General features: G+C 41.9%; 2 protein-coding genes across 2 annotated transcripts in view; both read right to left on the reverse strand.

The window, feature by feature from the left end:
* The window catches only part of LOC106808993 (protein FAM179B-like), a 55,024-nt gene extending 45,098 nt beyond the window's left edge, over nt 1-9,926 (reverse strand). Inside the window, exons 1-2 of the mRNA XM_014811928.1 lie at nt 9,877-9,926; nt 7,800-9,749 (exon numbers count right to left, since the gene is read on the reverse strand). Of these exons, the coding sequence (XP_014667414.1) occupies nt 7,800-9,731 (1,932 nt within the window). The 5' untranslated portion in view covers nt 9,732-9,749; nt 9,877-9,926. The remainder of the gene's footprint in view (nt 1-7,799; nt 9,750-9,876) is intronic.
* A 1,633-nt stretch (nt 9,927-11,559) lies between these two features.
* The window catches only part of LOC106808999 (calpain-9-like), a gene marked incomplete at its 5' end in the record, with an annotated part of 30,683 nt that continues 18,604 nt past the window's right edge, over nt 11,560-23,638 (reverse strand). Inside the window, 10 exon segments of the mRNA XM_014811935.1 lie at nt 11,560-13,209; nt 13,781-13,824; nt 14,716-14,832; nt 15,252-15,330; nt 15,714-15,782; nt 16,056-16,114; nt 18,246-18,396; nt 19,683-19,691; nt 20,529-20,568; nt 21,722-21,786. Of these exon segments, the coding sequence (XP_014667421.1) occupies nt 13,183-13,209; nt 13,781-13,824; nt 14,716-14,832; nt 15,252-15,330; nt 15,714-15,782; nt 16,056-16,114; nt 18,246-18,396; nt 19,683-19,691; nt 20,529-20,568; nt 21,722-21,786 (660 nt within the window).

The following is a 23,638-nucleotide window of genomic DNA, read 5'->3' on the forward strand; positions in this document are numbered from 1 at the left end:
AGGCGTCTATATAATTACGCTCCTGCTACAACTACATGTTCGTGCCTGCTGGTAACTGCGCGAAGAGACATCAGCTATGCATATATTATAAATTATGTGCATGTAAAGAAATTGCGCAACCAATATACGTGAACGCTTCCAAATCGTTTTTATTTTTATAAGCGCTCATGAGTACCTCTCCTAGCTATTTTAGTTGTACGTTTGTTTCATGATAAGCTTCAATACCTGATCACCACAGAAACACTACTTGCAGTTTACAGGTTACCAGAAAAATGGCAGTAAATAATGGTTTTGTCAGCTATGATGGGTGGTTGTATAGGGCTACAAGAAAACGGTGACGTATATGATATGGCATTTTAAGTGAGAGGTTGATGATCGAGAGACAGAGAGAGGAAAAGGGAAATGAAGCGAAAGAGGAAGAGGGAGAGGGCGAGAGAGGGAAAGGGAGAGGGAGAGAGAGAGACTGACAGGAAATTGAAAGAGGAAGCCAGGTGGTCACGGGAATAGTGGTGCGATGGGCAGGAATAACAGGGAAGAATGATGAACAAGAAATGGTGGGTGCGATTGATGGACGGATAATGGTTATAGGTAGGGAGCCGGTGAATGGTATGTCACGTTATGTTATGTTATGTTATGGTATGGTATGGTATGGATAATGGTATGGTATGGTATGTTATGGTATGGTATGGTATGGATAATGGTATGGTATCATGGTATAGTATGGTATAATATGGTATGGCATGGCATGGTATAGAATGGTAGTAAGGCGGGTTGGGCATAGAATAGTTGAGAGAGGACAGAATATTGACATACAATGCTGAAAGTGATGAATGGCGCGAGCACAGAGGGAGGAAATGTCGGCTAATAATATTGGTGAATGCAAAGCTAGTTATGCAATGACAAGAAGGACTGGCATAGAGCGGTTGAAGAAAGCTAGGCATGGATGCATGGAACAGTAGTAACAGGGGTGTCAAGCAATAGATGCAGAGGGAAAATATCACGTAAATAAGAGACTTTAGCTAGCTTACGGGGAAAATGATAAACATGCATCAGTTCCTTCGACAACCGCCGTTCATAAATCGTTTTGATCATTTTCCGGCTACGAGACATACACGTGTAATCAAGAGCTAATAATAACGCTAATAATATAATATATAGGTATTATTAGCTGTTGGTGTAATATATATATTTTATATATTATAATATCATTTATATACGACTCTACAACACCTCTGTTCTACAACATCGAGCTGTCTTTCTGTTCTGTCTTCTTCCTTCCTGTCTTTTTGCCAGCCTTCAGCGTTATTTTTTGGGATAATTGATTCGTAGTATCGATCAGATTCGACAGGGTATGTGACTATGTGTACTACGACGACTGGCGCGTTTCCATACTTCATTCTTTAGGCTCACATGCAGTTACCTGCACTGCTCGTGGTATTATGCACGTATACTGCCAAGGGCACATGAATATTATTATTATCATCATCATCGTCATCATCATCATCATCATCATCATCATCATCATCATCATCATTATTTAATTCTTGTTATTATGCCTGACAGTATAATGTATAGATATATTATCTATATTATACACTCCTGATAATATTATGTGCTTTTGGTAGTATATATATATGCCGCTGTCATGCCATGCATACACTGCGCTTATAAATTTCTCCAGCAGCCTTGCAAACTTTCATCGGGCAGAAACAAACAAAACGTGCGACGACTATAAATTTATGCAGACGGACATTACCCTAGCGATGTAGTCGTCACCATTCGGGCGTCTTCGTCGCCTGTGTATGAGCGGCAACGGCGGCAGGCTGCAAGTCCACGAGGAGAACATTGTACACGGTACTGACGACACCAGCAGCAGCGAGGAGGACGAGGAGGAGGATGAGGAATCTCTGCCATCCACGTGTGTCATGGCGTGTGATTGCCCCTCGCTCTACTGCTGCGACTGCTCGCCATATATACCCGCGAATAGCAGTATCCTTACTTTTACGTCGTGTGGTAATCCTCGACCTATACCGACGACCTAGCCACAAGTTACCTTCTCGCTTCTCAATACGTGGCTAGAACGTGCTACGACATGAAACAGTCGTGGAGCCTGGTCGGGCTACAGACGACCTAGCCACGAGTTACCTTCTCGCTTCTCCCTACGTGGCACGTCCTACGACGTGAAACAGTCGTGGAGCCTGGTCGGGCTACAGACCACCTAGCCACAAGTTACCTTCTCGCTTCTCACTACATGGGCTTGCGACAAACACACGTATATACACGCGACTCGGAAACGCCTACTTCTAGCTCTTCCTGTCCTCTGTCGTCAGCCCCCACCAGTTACTTCCTCCAGCATTGTTACTCTTTACCGAATGACATGCGCAGCAACATAACGCTAACTGACTACTAACAGTGTTACACACGTGCACAACAATGATCTCTGAGTCCTGACGTTCTTCCTCACATGTATAAACACACAGCTACACCTATCCTATAACGGCGCCATGCATCCATCACAGGTGAAATGACACTGTTCACAAGTTACGCTCTCTCTGTCATTCACGCCAGAGGAATGACAACATAGGTGGCAGGGCGGTGCCGCTAGCTAGTCCAGCGCATGTGTGCGCACTGCTGCTCCTGCCTGAGCAGCAGATCAATGTACAGAACACAACTTCAATAGCTCGATAACGAGGTAAAACTAAAAGACTGTGTATTCACGTCTAGGCGACTGGCGTGAAGGTGTGCATGTGTACGTATGGGCAAGTAGGCGTGTTGGTAAAGCTGCATGTGGACACACTAGGCGATTTTTCAGTCAATTCATCGATGATTTTTCTCCCGCTGCAACACTAAAAAACACTCGTGCCACCTAGATTAATTGATAGTCACATGATTGAAAATGCCACCGTTTGATTGGCTGATTAATTGTACATTCGGGTGACTCATTCGCCGACCCGGACACACTAGGCGATTGTAGTCGTGTGACTCAAATAATTGCACGATTTTATCAAACATGTTTGATTCGGGAGACTAGCTCAGTCGCCCGACACGAAAATTGCCGGCGACTCACTGGACACACTATAGTTAGTTAGGCGATTTTCACCGGGCGACTCAATCGCGAGTGAAAATCGCCTAGTGTGTTCGGGTTGAAAGAGGTGGTCTGTTGGAATGATGGAGATCCCCAGAATAAACGCATCCGCCCCCTTGCCAACCCCAGACATAAATGTCTGGGAGGCATGGTCTTCACTTAATATATCCTGAAAGTTCCACTGTGTAATAATGAAAAGTGACATCTCATAACACGGTCTATATATCTCGCTTTGTTTGGCTGAAAATTGAAATTTTGTCCTTCTGCCAACTCTTATGACCTTTAGTGACCTCGGATGTCGGATCTGACCTCATCCACCCACCTATTTGTGAGGTCAAGGAACATGCACTTCAAAACAAACTCTTTAACTGGCTTCGTTTAGCAACAAATAACTGTTTTGCTCCCGTGACTGTTTTGCCCTCCTGTAACCTCAACTGACCTTTGAGGTCAACGGCACCTATCTCATGACACTCCTTGGTCAAATGTCTAGCCCCCAGGGACCAACAGTTACTTCACTTATAGCTAGATAGACGAACAGACGAGCAATCATTGGAAATATTAGTAGTCTAGATTACATTAGACTCACCCTGAAACACAGACGTTTTATGTAGATCACGTATAATAAAATTAAAAGCTGCGTATTAGTATTAATTACCATTTTACTATTTAGCACGTTATAAACCACACCACACGCACAAATGTCATTCGTTGTCACAGCAGACTTGCAATTTAGACTGCCACGTCTCTCATTAGCATGTGTATAGTTTGTACGCAGATGTAACCGCGCTGATTTCCAGTCCAGCATTCATTCACGAACCTTCCCTATACTGTCATCATCAGTGATAGCAGTGATTAATAATGACAAATTTGTCATTATTAACCCCGGTGATAGGTCAGCGACATGGGCAGCAATATGGGGAGATGCATCAAGATTCAAGTGTGAGTGGAACAGCAGTCGCCACTATGCATACAATTATATGCCCATGCACAGACGAAACTCGATCACAGCATTAATTTTTTCGAGTGCAATATAAGCCAATAACTTATCCTGTTCTAATGAGAGTCGTTAATTACTGTGCAGCCTGCAATTCAATTATTAGAGCTTGGCCACTTCCTCGCATGCATAATTTACAAGGGAATATTAATTCACACTCGATTACAACATACAGTACTTATCTCCAATATATATATCTATGTACGTGTCTAAATGTATAATAATTATATTCGTTTAAATTAGTGTGACTGGCCCTGAACGTCATACCTGTACATTTGTCACAAATATGCCTTCCCGAGTTGTACATAAAAACAAAATTGTTAAAACTACAACATAACATGATTATCAGAATTAGCTGCTATAGCCGCAGTCTAACGCTGGTTACGTCTCTACGTTAATTAGGTAACCCAGCTTAATTACTGCAAAGTTATAATACTGACGATATACAGTGTAGCACGTACTGCTCGCAGTGGTTTTACTAAAAGTATTATCAAGAATCTAAAATAGAGACTCTATTATACTGACATCTCTATTATTGAACTCTTAAACTTTGTATTATCTCACCGACTTCGCTGCCGCGAACATATTATATTTATAATAACAATATTAGACGATTTAGGAATCGAAACCAGACAGATGCAAATCCCATGCTAGTGTACGTGAAATTAATGCTTACGTCATCGCTATATAAGGACTGGAGCGACACTGCTCCACGAAGGGTGATGAGGATGACGAACAATTCTACTCGTCACAATTAACCCACTGATCTCTATATATATACTAACAAGAGCTAATAATACCTTAGTAGGTGCTTAATCTACTTATGTGCTTATATTATTAAGGTGGTAAAAGGTATTATTAGCTCTTGATACTATAAACCAAGTACGGTTAGTATCTTAGTACAGTCGTAACTACTACGGTTATTATATATAATCAGGAGCTAATAATGAAATTTTTTTTGTCATTATTAGCTCCTGATATAATATAGAGATCAGTTGTCACGACGAGGTCTGGTGGTCAATACTGAATCGATTCACTGAAAGATCGCTGGGTGTACCACATTGCTTGTCTAGACATTGCACAACATACACAATACAATCGTTTTTTGTACATTTTCGTAATATTTCTATATTTTTTAGTTAGCATTACGTACATAATTGGTTCGTCTGTTTGTGGCTATGATTTTATAAGCCCGACTCCCGAGTCTGAGCATCACTGCACCTAACATATAAAGCGGCTCTCTCCTCTCCCAGACACACGCACGAACACATACACGCACGCACAAACACGCACGCACGCACACACGCACGCACACACACACACGCACGCACACACATAGAGACACGCACGCACGCACGCACGCGCACACACACACACATCTCATTCAGATACACGTACACATGCGCACACACACACAGCTGAACTTTGATATATAATCATATATATAGTATCATGTATTGTATATATAATATATATTATAATTTATATATATAAATTTTCTGGCAGTTGATGGTCCCCGGCACCTCTTTTAGTCCAGCTAATATTACCCACTCAGTCATCAGAATTCTTCACACTGGCTGCACGCACATACAGTGGTAATCCCCCACCGACTTCGTAGGTTTCTTAGCTTATATTAATGCTTACATTTAACCATGTAACTATTACCGCGTTCACACGGTCATGGTTTGGCTCGAGCCAAATGGGCTAAATTTGGCTCGGGCTAAATTTGGCTTGGGCCGATTTGAGTCGAAGCGTTCACACGTACGCAAGTGAATACTGTCTGTCAAATTCAAAATTCAAATTCAAATAAATTTTATTGCACAAATATCTCAGATACTTTGGCAGTACTTATGTCGCGAGATGGCGTTGTGTACGATTCAGTGTTTACTTCTGTTCTGAGTTCAATTATCAATCTTGAAAACGTGCATCCTGATCAAATTTTTCGAATTTTTATACTGTTTTGGACTTTATTTCGTCGAAGTACGTATACACGTTCGACACTCGCGACATCTACCGCTCAACCGATTTAGCTGGTGCTAAAATTTGGCTCGGGCCTGGTCCGACGTTTTCGATGGGACCAAATTGGCTCGTGCCAAATTGGCACGGCCCGAAAAACCGTATGTGTGAACGCCTGGCTCGAGCCAAATTTGGCGCGGGCCCCATTAGGCTCGGGCTATAAAAACGTCCGTGTGAAGTTGTGAACGCGCCTTATGACTTCTAAGAGAGCTGCAACAAGTATCAGCGATGGAAGAGTCCTTCTCGACCCATCCATCGATTTCTTACATGTCAAACTCCTTTGAGATTATTTACTCCTGATATAACAGATTAGCCAAGGCAGGAGGACATCACGATTCTTCAGATTCTGAGAAATTAATAATTTACGAAGTCTGATGGGCAGTATACTTGGTTACAGAGAAACAACTTAGCACAACACGCACTCGATCCTAATCGATTAGCCACCTTTAAATTTGCTTTCATGGACTGTGCCCGTCGGAACCAAGTGGAGCAGAAAGTTGCATCGGGATCCTAATGCAAGCGATTACGTTTCAAATTGTGCGATGACCAACATGCATGTAGGCCCTACATTGTACATATATATATATATATCAAAAAAATTATTTCAATCATGTATAGAAATAATGCTTTAATAGTGAAAGTTCTGCTTTGTGGTAAGACACATACACGCACGCACAACACACACTCAACACACCACGCACGCACGCACGCACATACACACACACACGTACACGTACACATACACACACACACGTACACACACACACACACACGCACACACACACGCACGCACGCACACACACACACACACACCCCCACACACACACACATCCCCTTCATATATACGTGATACATTTAATCATGATAATCATTTGTTTTACATTTTCGTATTATTTTTAGAATGTTGTATTGACGAAAAATATAATTGGGTGAGTGTAAATAAAAAATAGTAAGTGAAATACATAGAGTAGTACTAGTAGAGCAATGAGGTTTTACGCTGTCGTATACCCTTATAACACACATAGTACTGTTACAACATAAATTACATCATTCATATTACAACCCACATACCGTTAAAAATTACAACAGTAGCCAAATTTTCATGGGAGGGAATTTATTAGCATTGCATGAAAGAGTGGGATTAGGAAAGAAAGTAATTGTACGATGTTGAGAGATGTCTAAAATGCAATGGTGAGCATAACAAACATGAAGTAAACATAACATAAAGTAACGTAACGTACCATATTGCATAAATAACAATCGTAACAACATAAGTGAGACCAACACTTAGGGCCTACTGTGTTATATATAATGTTGCATGGTAAAGTGAATTATTGCAGGCAGACTTTACCTATGGTAATAGTGACACTATAATATCATGATGTACTTTAAGTAACGGTGATAGTGTGCGAAGTTATCGTATACTGCAGAATATTTTAATTTATATATATATATAGCTTAATATATGGAACAGACTATATATAAATTTATAGAACATAAGGGGTATAATGGGTACATACTAATAGAAGGTACCACTTGTATGGTGTAAATACATCTAATTTTATTCTCTGCATATATATATGTGTGTGTAAGAAATCCTGGGAATAGTATCCTAAGACGATGTATAGGAGAATCTTGTAGGGATGCACTGACAGGGACAAGTAGGATAATAGAAATTATATGTATCCGTCAGTTTTCACTCACCTGATGTGCATCAGAAGAAAACGTTCCATCCAGCTGTCCAACTTCGTCCCACGGTAACTTGTTACGCTTTCCCGCACTTCTGAAACGTGACTGGTTGCTACCTGGGCTATCCACCTTTTGGATGGCATCAATACCAATCACCCTCAGACTCGAGTTCGACGAAGTGTCGCTCGGGCTTTCGGAGCCAGTGTCCTGACAGACGGCGTGGGCTCTGGCCGAGCCACCGCCCGACCCCGCCATGATCCAGTCGATGTCGGCGCCAAACCGCATGCCTCGGTCGCGCAGAGAAGCAGACGTGGGGTGCAACTGGAGCGAATACTCGATGCACTGATCGGCGGTGAGCCGCGGCAACATCCTGCGCGCTAATCTCGCTTGAACGGCCGACATTATACCCTCTGCATCGTACTGTAGCTCAAGACTATCTACAGCCTGAATAAGAGGTTGCATTTTATTCATACCCATCGCCTGCCCGATGGTCGCAAAACATTCCAAGGATGCATGCCGCACTTTTCGCTTCGAATCTAGAAGTGTTGGAGCAAGTGTTCTGCATAGCCATGCAAGATCAAACTCGTAGCTTGGAAACGTCAGCAGGGACGCAATTACGATATTCAACGTCTCCTGTCTGACGTTGGAATTCTTGTTCATTAGATTTTGATCACATATCACAGTAAGCACGGATTTTGGCGAGAGTGTCTGCATCAGCCTCATAATAACTCGCATGTTCTCTTGCTTTAGCATTGTCTTGTTTTCCCCTATATGCTTAGACAAAGCCCCCACTATTGGCTTTAGGACTGGTTTCACAGCAACCTTGAGCTTTATCACCAACAGCTCAAGAATCTCTAGAGTTGTTGATAGAACCTTGAAGTTCACATCATCGAGTAAAGCTTGCAAGAAATTGATAAAGTTGTATAAGTTACTAACTAGTGAATTTGTGTTTTCTAACTGCTTTAAGATGTTCTTTAATTCCTCTACACCTTGTATACGAGCCTTCCAATCTGACTCATCAGAAAGCTTGTCCATCACATGGTTTGGCACAAAGCCAAATTGTACATTGTTCTGTTGACTAAGACTGTTACTACGGCCACGAATCTTGATAATATCCGGATTTGTACTTCTACCAATCTTCGTTGCAAATTCCTCAAAGTCACAGTTGGTGATTCTGCAGTAGTAAGTCAGATGTTGATCCGGTAGCTTCTTTAAGAATTCATTGAACCTTTTTTCACTAACTAATTCTTGTATTTTTTCCAGTGATACAAGAATGGGTTGTTGAGCCGTTTCATCGCCTGCAGAGTCGTGTAAGCGAATAACCAGTGCTTCGGTTAGCAAATGCAAATCTTCATTAGCAAACTCAGGCGTAAAAAGCAATGGCAAGCCAATCGTGATCTCCCGTCGGACAGCAGGATCTTCACTCTCTAGGCCATACTTCACCAGACCACGAAAGACAGACTCCAAATCACTAGAGTATTTCATATAGACGTGTACAGTTTGAATGACAGATCTACGCACTTTGGGATGAGAGATGTTCATTAGTAGTTTCGGGAAGATCACTGTCATGCAGTTATCCAACTCATGGCCGAATTGTGGAATGAACTCACTAATTAGTATCACAGCATTATTTTTAACTTCCCAGTTAGTATCTATTAACGTGTAAACTAGACTTTGAAATAATGCTCGTTTCTCTTTAAAGAGCAGCCGGCCACCATTCTTTCTCAAATCATTTCGTAACCACTGGATAATGTCAAGTCGGCTGTACAGTTTTTGTTCTCGAAGCTGTTGTATCACTACGCTTTCTTCCATACTAACGATGCTCACTATAGTGGCTGCCTGATTGCCAGTAGTTACATTCCTTGAATCACTGTTTGCAAGTTGTGTACGGTTGTGGACACCGTGTACATCTCCCACAACGGGGAACTTGGCAACCGTACCTGCCATTCATTCGGCGTGTTATTTCTGCAAATTTGATGAAACAATAGATTAATGTTATCATATGAGGTTGAGATATATTTAAATCGTAATATTTAACAAGCGAGCACCTATTACTCATATACACTTAAATATAAATAGTGATCCATCATACCTGACTCAATATGTAAACGAACATCTACATCAACGGCGTATAAACATTGTAAAGTACCCGGATTACGCTCAGGTGAAAATACGGATGTCGAAATGGTAGATGCTTGGTAAAGGAGTAAGAACATTATACTACATGATATAGTATAATCACATAGTATCACATATACACATTAATACGTATAAATAAAATTGTCGTGACAATAACCTTTATCTGCGATACTAGGTAGGTTATGTTTATTTAAATTTAATGACGAAAGTAAGCAGTTGTGTGATTACTCACCGTAAAATTATCACACATTGCAGCGAATTCCTCCCGAAAGGTGGCGCCATTATACGCGCGCGCAGAGCTTTAGATGTATAGAGTCCACGGTCTCACTCTATAGAGAACTCTCTATCTAAGGCTCTGCGCGCACGTGCCCAATCTCCCAGACGTGATGCTGACGTATTTGTCGATATATAGATATATAGTAGCGCTGGTTATACATTATAATCAATGTTCATACTATCTGCTTCGCTGCCATGGCTTTGATTAATACGGGAAAGCATAGAATCAAGAGCACATAAGCTATATGTATCAAAATGTGTCTTTCAGGGGAAATCATTGTATCCAATCTGAATTAGGAACTAAGATTACTAGCTATTGTTGATATATTATTTTCTCACTGTTAATTTGTCTACTCAAACTATTGTCTCCTATATAAATGGTGCAAATTCCTAATCACGTTCCCACTGTAATTAGGAAAAGCACATAATAATCGCTGATAGTAAAGTGGCGCCACCAGGTGTACACAACAGAGCAAACTCCACAGCAGATGGCGCTCTCGCTCTGGCTCAATTCTACTATTATCCTGAGTGTGGGAAGGGGCACTGCATGCAGTTTGACAACAGAGCTGTATAATATTAACAGGAGTCCATCAATAGCTCTATTGATAGACTCCTGATATTAACATACACGCACGCATACCAAAGGCGGATTTAGAGGGGGGGTCGAGGGGGTCCGGACCCCCCCCCCCTTTTACCACAAAAAAAGGAAAAAAGCATACAACACGGCAAGCGCTACGGCACACACACACACACACACACACACACACACACACACACACACACACACACACACACACACACACACACACACACACACACACTTCTCTTACATTGTCTCCATAAAAAAATCTTGTTTAGCGCTAGTTTTTCTGATAAAGATTTACTTATATATATGAAAATTCGTTATAAAAACCTAAAAATGGGCAAAGAGGGGACCGCAGGTGTCCGGAGGACCGGATCTGATAAATTTTTGCATTCTAGACATCATAATTAGATGCTCTCAGAATGCACCAATTTTTAAAAAAAATCTTGGGGGAGGTCTACCCCCCAAACCCCCCCTAAGTGGCCTTCGGCAGCTTTTTAAAACACCAAAAAAAATAAAGCAGAAAAAAGTGCCCTTTATTTCTTCCTGGACACCCTTTTTCAAAAGTCCTGGATCCGCCCCTGCATACACACACACGCGCGCGCACACACACACGCACGCACGCGTTAAGGAAGTTTAACATATCGCTCGGCGAGATACACGAAGAATTGTCGTTAATAACGCAATACTTGGGCTCCGTAACAGAGAAGCAAATCTGTACACGTGTTGTCTGAAATCTTGGCAAATAATGGCAAACGCAAACCAAAGAAAACTATATTTAAATGTTCCAGTACCAAACATTTTTATTTTGATAGAGTTAATTATTACAAGACTACGTTTTGTGTCAAAATAGTTCAATACGTTAACCATAATGCTGCGCTACATGTAAACACTGTGTGAGACAACTGATACATTACTTTATCAAACATCACTTTAGGAAATGAAGGCACTGAACACTATTTGTTTGCACACTATAGAGACATAACGAATACTTAAACTACAATAACTAGCATTATAATAATTTTATTGCATGAATAACCGCAGAAAATTGTATTACATACAGTATTAGTATTAATTGTAGGTACACAATCGTTGTTTAGCACAGAAAAACAACAGTAGTAAAGCTTTAAATGTTTGTTCAAAGTAATCTGGTTTCATTTTTCGACATAATTATGTTATAATCATATGGACGGACTTTATCCAGTTTTGGTTCCAGTCATCAGAATTAGTCTACGATCCTCTATCCTAAGGTTATCATATCGAAGTAACAATAAATTGATCGGTAATATCTAATTCTTTTTATATTGTCTATTAATTTCCATTCCAATTATTTGTAAAAAGGTATAGGCGGTATATACTTCAATAAATACGGATTCATGCATGCTTTGAGTAATAGGAAAATAGTGGTGAATTTTTTTGTTTTATGTTGATACACAGAAATTTGACATATAATACTCGACCTTAAATCACATCACACAACTACATAATTATTTGTAATACGTTCTTGTTATATACTGTTCCCACTGCGATATATATAGAAATTTGCATATTTCTTCAACGCTACGTTAAACCGTAATGGCACATAATGCGGTATTTGGCTTAGGAACATTTGCTCTATACTTAGGACTTAATGTTATAGGTACAAGTTATTAAAATAATAATGTTGCTAATTACTTTAATAGTATGTATTTTTCAGCAATACTGCAAATAAAGCAATGCTATGTGTTCAACCACATGGTCTATGCCACAAATAAATCGATGTAGCTATTTTTATCCTTAAAAAAAACGTGACAATTATAACGTAAAACTTTAAGGAATGATCTCCCTTTAATTTTTAATCAGCATATGCTTACTAACGCTATATCCCAAACAGTATAATAAATAAATAATTGCAAAAGGAAACCTATACAAATAACATTGAGTTACAACTGAAAAGGAACAGATACGTATAGCCAGTTTAGTGGCATGCTTGGGAACCGTCTAACAGTGGAATATGAAGCATATAAAACACTTTACTAGCTATAAGCACTAGTATAAGCATAGAAGTAACCCGACGTTCTAATCAATGCACTTGCTTAATTAAGCGAGGCAATTTAGCTACAAGACACAGGTATTCTACCCCCATCTACACGCGAGTCATGGAAGCACGTACGCGATTATAATGCACTTATTCTTATTCGCACAAGCACACAAAAGTAGCCGATAATACCGACATATTATGTCCGTATGAACGACACTGTTCTAAGGCCCTTTCGTTGATTACATATTTAACATTTAATATTAGAAAACACATACATAGAACCTGATGATGTTGTTCCTTGCCATTATACTTTGTGTGGATTTTTGCGTATAGTCAGGGTCCCGCTAATGACCTGTCCACGCCAACACTGCTCGCATAATTTACGTGTACATGGTCAGCTCCACCCACTGCAAGAAAACAAAGTTGTAACTCAGGCATGATATCGATGCCGAGGTCGCTCTATACTTAATGAACATAACTTCTTACAGCTAATATTGCTTTCGGCTGCTATGGCTGCTGCTGTCGCTGCAGCAGGTCGTCACCCACCACTAGCGCCATTGCAGTCACCACCTCCGCCGCCACCGCCGCCGCCATTGCCGTCACCACCACCGCCATTGCCGTCACCGCTTCTGCCGCCACCACCACTGCCGCCGCGACCGCCATGGCCGTCTCCGCTGGCACCGCAGCCGCCACCGCCATTGCCGTCACCACCTCCGCCGCCACCACCACTGCCGCCGCCACTGCCATTGCCGTCTCCGCTGGCACCCCAGTCGCCACCGCCATTACCGTCACCACCTCTGCCGCCACCGCCACTGCCGCCGCCATTGCCGTCTCCGCTGGCACCGCAGCCGCCACCGCCATTGCCGTCAGCACCTCCGTCGCCACCGCCATTGCCGCCGCCACCAGCGCCGCCCTTACTACCGCCTCCTCATTACTATACGTGGCTATGATTGCTCTGTGAACGTGATAAATACTTACATCGTTCATATCGATCTCTGACATCTGCAGCTTCTGGAACTTTTCTGTAAAACAATGGTAAATTACACATGACTCGCGTTTGTTGAGTTGTGACATGAAAGTGATTAAACTAGAAAATCATTAAACGTTTAATATGGCAGCTAGCTAGCGTCGATGTTCGATGTTGCTTCCGGCTTCCCCCACCAAGCAATTACGGGATGTTTCTTGATTTTCCCCTGCCAGGGAATTTCCCACTGGTCAAGTTGTTTCCCGCTGAAGGGGCCTGAACAGAGTGTTTTCAGTGATTCATGCTTCCTCCCTACCACCCCCTAGGCAGTACGTTACTCTCTCCGTGTGCCACCCCCCCCCCATCTAGAGAGTGTTATTCACTGATCGTGCTTTTGCCTTCCTCACGAGCCTGGGTTACTCATCTATCATCCTGCTCCCCCCTCCATGGAGTATAGTTCGCTGATCATGCTATATATACTTCCTCCCACCTACTGCGCAATCATACGCCAATCATGTTGTGCCACACCACCCTACTTACAAGGGACAGGGGGAGTGTTATTAACATATCATGCTTTGTGCCCCGCTCCCTCCCCCGCCACCAATTATGATGTGTCTTACTGCACTATACTCACTATAGTCCAGTGGTTCCTAACCTGTGGTCCGTGGACCTTTTTGCGATCCGTGGATGGGCTTCAGGGGGTCCGTGAAACCCATTGTATGCAAAATTTTGTGTTTATGTGCTTATGTGCATTTTTCTGGGGAGAAGTCTGTAGCTTTCACCAGATTCTCAAAGGGGTCAATGACTTAAAAAAGGTTAAGAACCACTGCTATAGCCAGTGGAGCTGCTTTCGCTATGGAGTATTAGTCATGACGTGGCCCCTTCTCTGCTAGAGTTCTAGTAATCAGCCATTTTGTGTCCACCTCCCCACGCCATCACGCAGACTCACCAATCATGCTCTTCAGCTTGACAGCACACATGACAAACTCATCAAAGTTCATCGAGTTGCTCTTGTTGCCATAGCGAAGCACCAACACTTTCAGAACCATTGTGCTAAGGCGGTAACCTGGTAGACATCAAGACGCTGTCATTACAATTCGGCTCGTGAAAAGTCAACGATAAAATTGCCTTATTGTATTCCTCACAGAAATCTTTACTGCTTTATTCGTAATTCTCGAGGGTCTAGAGTATAGTTTGACTGTTTGTAGATTCTTAACTGACTTCTTAATTGTCGTATGTAGATTGCGTGCGTCATGAGAGCCGCTCAGCTGACACTATGTAACGAAAGTTTACTCTAAATTCTGAGCTGACTTATTATCAGTTTTATTCAAATCGAGTCTACTCAACTTTCCCATGCAATTAGTGGGGGTCAGGAAATCGATGAATTCGTGTGATTTTAAGCGACGCACGTGTTTTAAGTTTTTTTTATTTAAAAAAACAAAATTTAAAATTAACTTTATTGCGCAAAATGTGCAGTTGACTGACCAGCAGAGTGGAGCGCCTGCCTCAGTTCAAAAGTGTTCAAGTTTCCTGACTTGTCTTTGTCGTAGTCTCTGAACACGTTCTGTCACAAGAGCAAATAATCATTAACTCTCCGATTTCAGGTGATGTACTGGCTTGTTAATGCACCGTATGAGAAGTGTCATTATATAGACATGTGCGTCAATATTACATATGTGTCTATATTATGACACTCCTGATCGTATGACCAATACATATGGCAAGCGAGCCGCGCGATCTTCGTAAAAACATATCTTTCTTCTTAATGTTTTACTATTAAAAAATATAAACCAAATATTATGTTGAAATAATGTGAGCATAGAATGGCGGTTTGTACGAAGTTCCTGTGGCATAAAAGTTATAATTAGTTTGACTGCCAACATTTATTATTTTATTTGATGAAGCCCAACAGGACAGATTCTGTTAATATGCATGAATAGGACTCACCTTCCACCACCTTATGTTCTGCCAGAGCTCTCTGAATTCATCTAGACCAAGCTTACCAGACCTATCATCCTGAGAACTGGGTTCAGGGCAAATATCAACTCATTACTGTTCCAGTATTTTTATTTTTATTATGTAGGCCCTACATGTATTTATAATCACATATGAATGAGAAAAATAACACACAAAGTAATAGTGTGGCAAGTAGCATACAAATAGTAGAACAGTTCGTTACTATGAAATCTCAAAGAGCGCCTCGTGGTATTTCACAAACTAATTGTATATGAATAATTATAGCAATTAATATGAAAACTTAATTAAATTAAATTAAAAAATGAAGGATACATCCATCATGGCAACCATGCTTCTGCAACACTCCAGACTGAATCCTTCAAAGTTGAACTCTGTGAGGGACGAATATTGAATAACATATCATTATTTGATTATAATTGTATACATGTGATTATCGCGAAACGAGCAAGAACCTAAATATTTACTTGCCTGATGTTGACTGAACATTCGCATATCAACCACTCGGACGCCACGCTTACGTACCTATACACGTACGGATAACATACATATATATACTCACCCACGACAGAACCTAACCGTTGTCCGTAAAAGCTATTCTAATGCATGATAGGAAGGAGAAATGAAGGCATGAATAAGTTTTTTCAGTGTGTCAGACACTTCACCTTTGCGTAGTAAAGGGAGAGTATAAGCGTCGAGCTGGAAGTGTAGGGGAAGTGTACACTCAGGGATGACAAGCAGCAACACTGCTATGTGAGGCAGGCATGCTGCTAACCAAACTGTGTTTGGAAACTGGCGAGCGCAGGTGAAATCGGGCCCAACAAGTATAGCTTTAAACAACACATACGGGTATACGCATGGAAAACACGTGGAGAAATGCAATAAGAAGGCATCCATCCGCTACAACATAGCGTAAGAGTTACGATGCACAATTCCACATTACAAACGCGGGTAGCGTTGTGAAAGCACAGTACCATATTGCGACATAGATTGCGCGGAAAATAAACGCGTCAATAAAAATAATAAAGAACGACGATCGAGACGGTGAATCCGATTCTAGACATTTATCAGATGTATTTCGACATACAAGCAACAGATATAAACAAATGAGCGCAAATAATAAATATAATAAAGCTATGAACGCTAAAGCAACAATGAATATTGGTGAACTAGTCGATCCTAGCTCGCATGCCGATTATCACCATGCAGAATCAGTCAAGCACACACACACACACACACACCATGCATCATCGCTGTAAATAATGTTAAAGCTAATATGTTAAAGCACACGGTTGCAGCAGCAGAATCGGATAGCTTTGTGGTTTCCCAGTCATAATTCTATCAGCAACTAATAGCAATATAATACAGCATAGAATTGTCGTAAAGCTTCTGTAAAATATAGAAGTAAATCGATGTACGCATCATGCAGGATAACCACAGATGACTTATTAACATCGCAAACAGGTATAATAGACATGCAAAATAAAGACCGCATGGTTGGGAATTGAAGAGAATAGCTGGGAAATAAAAGTATATGTGGCACACACGATTGGACACAGATTTTCCATGTGAAATCTCCTGTGAAGGCACAAACATGAGGCGATCGTTTAGACAGGCAAACAAAATAAAGTTCTATACGACGGTAGCATCATGTCATATATTCGATGATTTAAAGGTTCCTGTGAATTATAGTGACAGGGCGTTTGAGGAAGGAGTGATTTAAGCTGTGTCTATGGTCAGTACTAGCTCCTAATCATCACCTTTTCTATGTAAAACTTCTAACGAGTGGTTATGCTATTTGATTATACCGACAGGCATATGAACTAATTAAACTAAGACAGTCTGTTATGAAACGCTTTCACAACAACGGAGTTCTAGGAAAACTGCAAAAATGTCAGTTGTTATATTATAAAACCTGAAATAGAAGAAATGCTTTGTTAATATTAGAGACAACGCGGAAGTAGATCCACGTCTAGGCAACATTATGCCAGCCATCTTTGCTGATTTGAAACATCGATCTGAATGATCTATTTAGATCTGTTTATCACGTATATAATGACTTTCCATCGAATCCAAACTCAGCGTCAACTCCAATATTAGTTGAGCATATATTTTTTTAATTTTTTTATTATTATTACATTGTAATTTCATTATTATTATATTTATATTAGTTACTTCAACCGAGAATGGCGCACGTCGATGCGTGCTTCTGTTTCAATAAGGCTACATCCATGTAACCCTTCGCTCCGGTACAGGAGCGAGGGTTACATAGGTAGAGCTATTGTTTCCTATATGCGGATCTATTTCCCTAGTTGTCGCGTTAGTCCAATGCGGTCGCGAACGCAACCGTCGAGCGATAAACTGCAAAGGGTCAGAAAAAGTCGCAGCTATGAGAGGTAGTAGTAGCAGGTAGGCCTATAGTAGTAGTGGTAGTAGTAGTGGTAGTGGTGAGAGGCACTGCAAACAGCCCGCCCTGCGAGCGAGCGAGGGGAGAGGATCGAGTACCCTTCTTCAGCACGTGGTTTAGCACGGCCTGCAGCTCGTGCTGATCCACCTCCATGTCATCTCCGGCGATCCTGCGGAAAAACTCGTTCGCCTCGGGCTCCCTGGAAGCAGCGGACGCCTGCGCCGGCGCGGCAGCGTGCACGGCCCTCACCTTTAGCGAGAGAAACACGGGGTTTCAGTAAAACACGAGACGGCGCCGGCTCACCTTTCATGACGACGGCGCTGAGCACGCTCTGCAGCTCGGCGTAGTCGACTTCAAGGTCGTCGCCAGAGACGCGCGCGAACATTTGCTTGATGGCGGTTTCCTGTTCCTTGCTGTCGCCCTGTGCGGGAGGCTGCGGGGCAGAACGCGTGAAACTCTCGGAAAGAAATAGTGATGGCGGTGCATGGCGGCGCTAGCATGCAGGCATGTAGCGAACGCCGCGTGCTCGGTTGCAAAATAGCGCTACACTGTCATTACGGGAGCGTTTTCTGATGAGAAACGCGCATGAACGCGACAGCTTTGTTATTTCATTGGGTGAGAAATTTACTATTATTACGGGACCGTTTGACAGTGATTTCTGATGAGAAACGCGAATGAACGCGACTGTTTGTTATTTCTTGAAGTGAGAAATTCGGTCAGAAATAATCGCAAAGCTATATATATATTACCAGGAGTAGATAATAGGGAGGGGGGGATAATAGGGGGGGGGTCCCTATTATCTACTCCTGATATTACACACGATAAATTTAGTATATGTGCTACGTAAAACAGGTGTCTATACTGCATTTGGACCCGTATAGTTTACTTAAATATATAGCTGTTTTACATTGACCTCGGTTTCACCGTGGCAATCACTGAAAAATCAAGTATCATACTGTCTGAGTATAACCAGGACATAGACAACAATAATCAAGACAAAATATACATATACATACACGAACCAACATGAAACAACAATTATCTGCACAGACATTAACAGCGCCCAAAAGACAACAGCTTACAATAGTACAAAAATAGAGAGAATCGTACAAAGCACGGCTTCAATAAAGTACATTTCCATGCCATTTTAAATTCGTATTTTCTATCATTCTCTCATAAAACTCTTATAATTAAAATGGTTCTCCAGGCGATACAACAACATATTTTTTTGTTTTTCAATTAAAACGTGTTTTTGTTAAAGCTAAAATACTAAATACTGCCGCTAGAACCAGATCGCGTAAAGCATGAGATAGTGCAAAAGCGACCGGCTATATCCAACCGATTTTGCACCGAATCGACTAAAAAAACTGATTGTGAGTACCGACATCATGAAATGAGAAATAACATCGAGATTGATCAATCGCGCACCAGAAATTCAGTTCTCTGGAACAGAGCCAATGTTGTTTTCATTTGGCAGCAGCGCGGCGTCACAAGCGACGCACCAACACGCGTGACTACAGAGCGAGATCGCTTACCTGCTTAGCCTATTGAAGTGGGCGGCAGAGCCCATCATTGCAGCAGAGTAACAGCCATCGCGGCATATGCATTGATAGCATGAATCATGCACGAATAGCAGCACGAGATAAAGAGTGAAAAAAGAGAAAAGAGGCAATGCATGAAGCGGATGCGATACGCAGATCAACACTGATAAAACAGCACTGTAGCATCATACATAGCCAAGATGTAGCTGTCATACCAACTCTATCGATTATATCAATTCCTGTAGATAATCGAATATGCGAGCAATTGTTTTACATATTATAGCAGCGTTATTACTACGATGCTTCAACATACCCTGTCAAGTTAGTAACATTAAATGAAAATTATTGATGAAATTGCACTAAATATAAATAATGCTTTCGACACTACATTAATGCATATGTTAGTTATCAGTGGCAACACAAACACAGCATTAGATTTAATCAGTATCGAAATGTTTACAATCATGACACAATCGCATAAAATGATATATATTAATGTTGAATTATTAATGTAAAATTTGTATTTATGTGAAATGTAGAAACATAAAATTATAATCTAATTAAAACGAACGTATAACCAAAACTGAAAAGGGATTATGTCTTTAATTATCATTACAGTTATCTGGATGCGAGGGAAAATTAAAGTTTTGTTGACTGGGAAAATTAATGTTGCTCGAAATTGAATACAAGACAACATTGATTTTCGAATAAAACACGAGAAACTCTTTCATTCAATTCATTATGATTATAATGATTCATGTAATTGTAATTACTCGCCACAATTATTTTTGTAAATAGCAGGAACTATTAGTGCACAGTGCAAAACCACACGAAGGTTACCTGGATGGTTTCATCGATACCAGTCTCCTCATCAAGCTCCCTGCAATATAGAAATACCTATTTTAATATAGAAAATAATAATTTGATATAAAAATACCTGCAATATAGAAATACATATGTTGACATCAAATTAGGTGTCAAACAACCGACCGGAACTTCAATATACATGTGGTCAACGGTATCAGCAGAAAAATCACGCACCAGTGTCCAACTTTCTGCTCGTTGTGTAACCAGTTTATATACGCTCAGCCGACAAAACGAGCACTTTAGCATAACCACACATACGCGCAAATTGTTAGTTGAGCCAGTGTTCTTGATAGTTCTCACTGTACGGCTAGCTTTCACTCGCTCTCCCTCTACCAGCTCTCACTCACTGATCCTCTGTCAGCTCTCACTCAATTTTCATCTGCTAGCTCTCACTCACTCTCCCGCTGCCAGTTCTCACTCACTCCTTCTCTGCCAGCTCTCACTCACTCTTCCTCTGCTAGCTCTCACTTACTCTTCCCCTGTCAGTTCTCACTCACGTTTTCTCTTTCAGCTTTCACTCACTCTTCCTCTGTCAGATCTCACTCGCTTTTCCTCTGTCAGACCTCACTCGCTCGTCCTCCGCTACCAGTTCAGATAGCCAATTCTCCCTTCAACTCTCTCACATACTCGTCATCGATCTATCATTGATCACTTACTTGTTATCGATTGATCATCTCTCACTCACCCCCCCCCTCTCTCTCTCCTCCTCTCTCTCTCGTCTCAGCTACGCTCACCTCACTCATTGACACACACACGACATTACACACACACAGCACGCGCACACACCAACCACACATCACACCACAACACACTATCACACACCACCACACACCCACACACACACAACACCACACACACACATACACCCACACACACACACACACACACACACACACACACACCACACACACACACACACACCACACACACAGCACACACACACAACTCTTCACACACCACACTCTGTCTCTCTCTCCCTCTCCCTCTCTCTCTCTCTCTCTCTCTCTCTCATCTCTCTAGGCTCCTCTCTCTCTCTCTCTCCTCTCTCTTCTCTCTCTCTTCTCTCTCTCTCTCTCTCTCTCTCTCTACCTAACTCTCTCTCACACACACACACACCACACACACACACACACACACCACACACACACTTTCTCTCTCCCACTTACTCGTCGTCGATCGGCTGCTCGGAGAAGATGCGCACGACGAATTCGCCGAGCTCGTTCGGCTCGAAGTCGACGGGATGACGTATAGTGGCCGGGCGGCAGGCTTGAAGCGATTGCTGATCTCGCGCAGGTTTATGAAGTTAGCGGCGCGCGCGCCACCGACGCGTTATCATAAAGAACTGCTTGTCATCGGGTCGTGCGTCTCCGCGTCATCGTCCTTCAACTGAGGGAAGATTCAATATTGATAGATGGCCCGCGTGTAGTTGTGACACGAAACGTGAGAGCTAGTAGGATCAGGTGAGTGAGAGCTAGTAGGATCAGTGAGGGAGAGCTAGTAGGATCAGTGAGTGAGAGCTAGTAGGATCAGTGAGTGAAATCTATTAGGATCAGTGAGTGAAATCTATTGGGATCAGTGAGTGAAATCTATTAGGCATCAGTAAGTGAGAAGCTGACAGAGGACGAGTTAGTGAGAGCTAACAGAGGAGCGAGTGAGTGAGAGCTAACAGAGGAAGAGTGAGTGAGAGCTGACAGAGGAAGAGCGAGTGAGAATGACAGAGGAAAGTGAGTGAGAGCTGACAGAGGATCAGTGAGTGAGATCTGACAGAGAATCAGTAAGTGAGATCTGACAGACAGAGGAATAGTGAGTGAGAGCTGATAGCTATGTCCAACGTTCGAATAATACATAATTTCACACAGCGTTGGTCGCTTGTGCTTCGCTGAATCACCACAGGTGTTTGAACTGTGTGCAAGTAGAAACATTCACACGTAGTAAAAAATGACGCGAACGGATTCCTATTCTTTCGAACGGATAACCTGCAACTGAAAACCGAGGATAACTAATACTAACAAGACGCGCAGAGATCTGGCTCATCTGAGGCTGTTGTACGGTTATAACGTAACATTTATCGTGCGTGAGTGACACTTTGTTAGGTGCAGAATGCGAATACGCAGTTGCGTACATATCATTCAGCACGCTTCCTAGCATTCTGTATACCTCCCAAATCCATTGGTTGATGCAAATCCGTGCCTGAAACTCCTGTTTTAGTGGTCATTGTGACCCCCTAACTTTTTTTTTATTGTGTAAAAATTTTTGTTGTTATTAATTTGTTGTAATAAAATCATGTAAATATTTGCATTAATTGGAAAAAAATTGTTAAATGGATAAAGATAGAAAATAGCAGAAAACAGGTAAATAATAAAAAATCTGAATGGACTCGATCTCGGCCGTAATCCGTGGCTGTACCGTTGGGCTTTCCAGAGAGATATTGGCTTTCTAGATTATGGATGTGCACGAATATAAGAACACTGTGACATCATTGAGGCAGTTCAGGAATCTTTGTTTACGCCTCCTCTTGAGGGTCAAAAGGTCCGACCTTACTCTTCGCATGTTAGCGAAAAGTACTTTCATGTCCTTTCAATAAAGCCTAAAAATGTAGGTCACGCGGCTTAAACAAAAGTTTTTCAATCGCTCGGTCAGACCATGTCCTCAGAAAATGTCTAATAATCTGTCCTGTGCCCCATTGACCTTTGACCTGTGACCTCCAATTTCGGCAGCAGTGATGGCTTTTCCTACCATGATGCTATACACCGACTATCACGAACCTAGGTCGAGCCGTTTAGATTTGTGCCGCAATTTCTGCATTTCCTCCTATACCTTAAGTTGGGGAGGGAATGTTCCCCTTTTTTTAACGACCTCTTGACCCGCCTTGACCTTTGACCCCAGCTCGACATTCCAACTCGTGTTTCGGATTACCCCGCCTACGATCCCGACTTTCGAATCGTACGTCAAGCCGTTTAGATTTGTGCCAACTGTTTGAGACGGAACGCCACGACGCAGGGCGGACGGACGGACGCCCACGCACGGCAAAACGCACGGACAAATCATGCGATTCTAGCTGACAATGCTGCATCTGACCTACG

This window comes from Priapulus caudatus, unplaced genomic scaffold, assembly GCF_000485595.1.
Source record: "Priapulus caudatus unplaced genomic scaffold, Priapulus_caudatus-5.0.1 Scaffold321, whole genome shotgun sequence".
Classification (NCBI taxonomy): domain Eukaryota; kingdom Metazoa; phylum Priapulida; class Priapulimorpha; order Priapulimorphida; family Priapulidae; genus Priapulus; species Priapulus caudatus.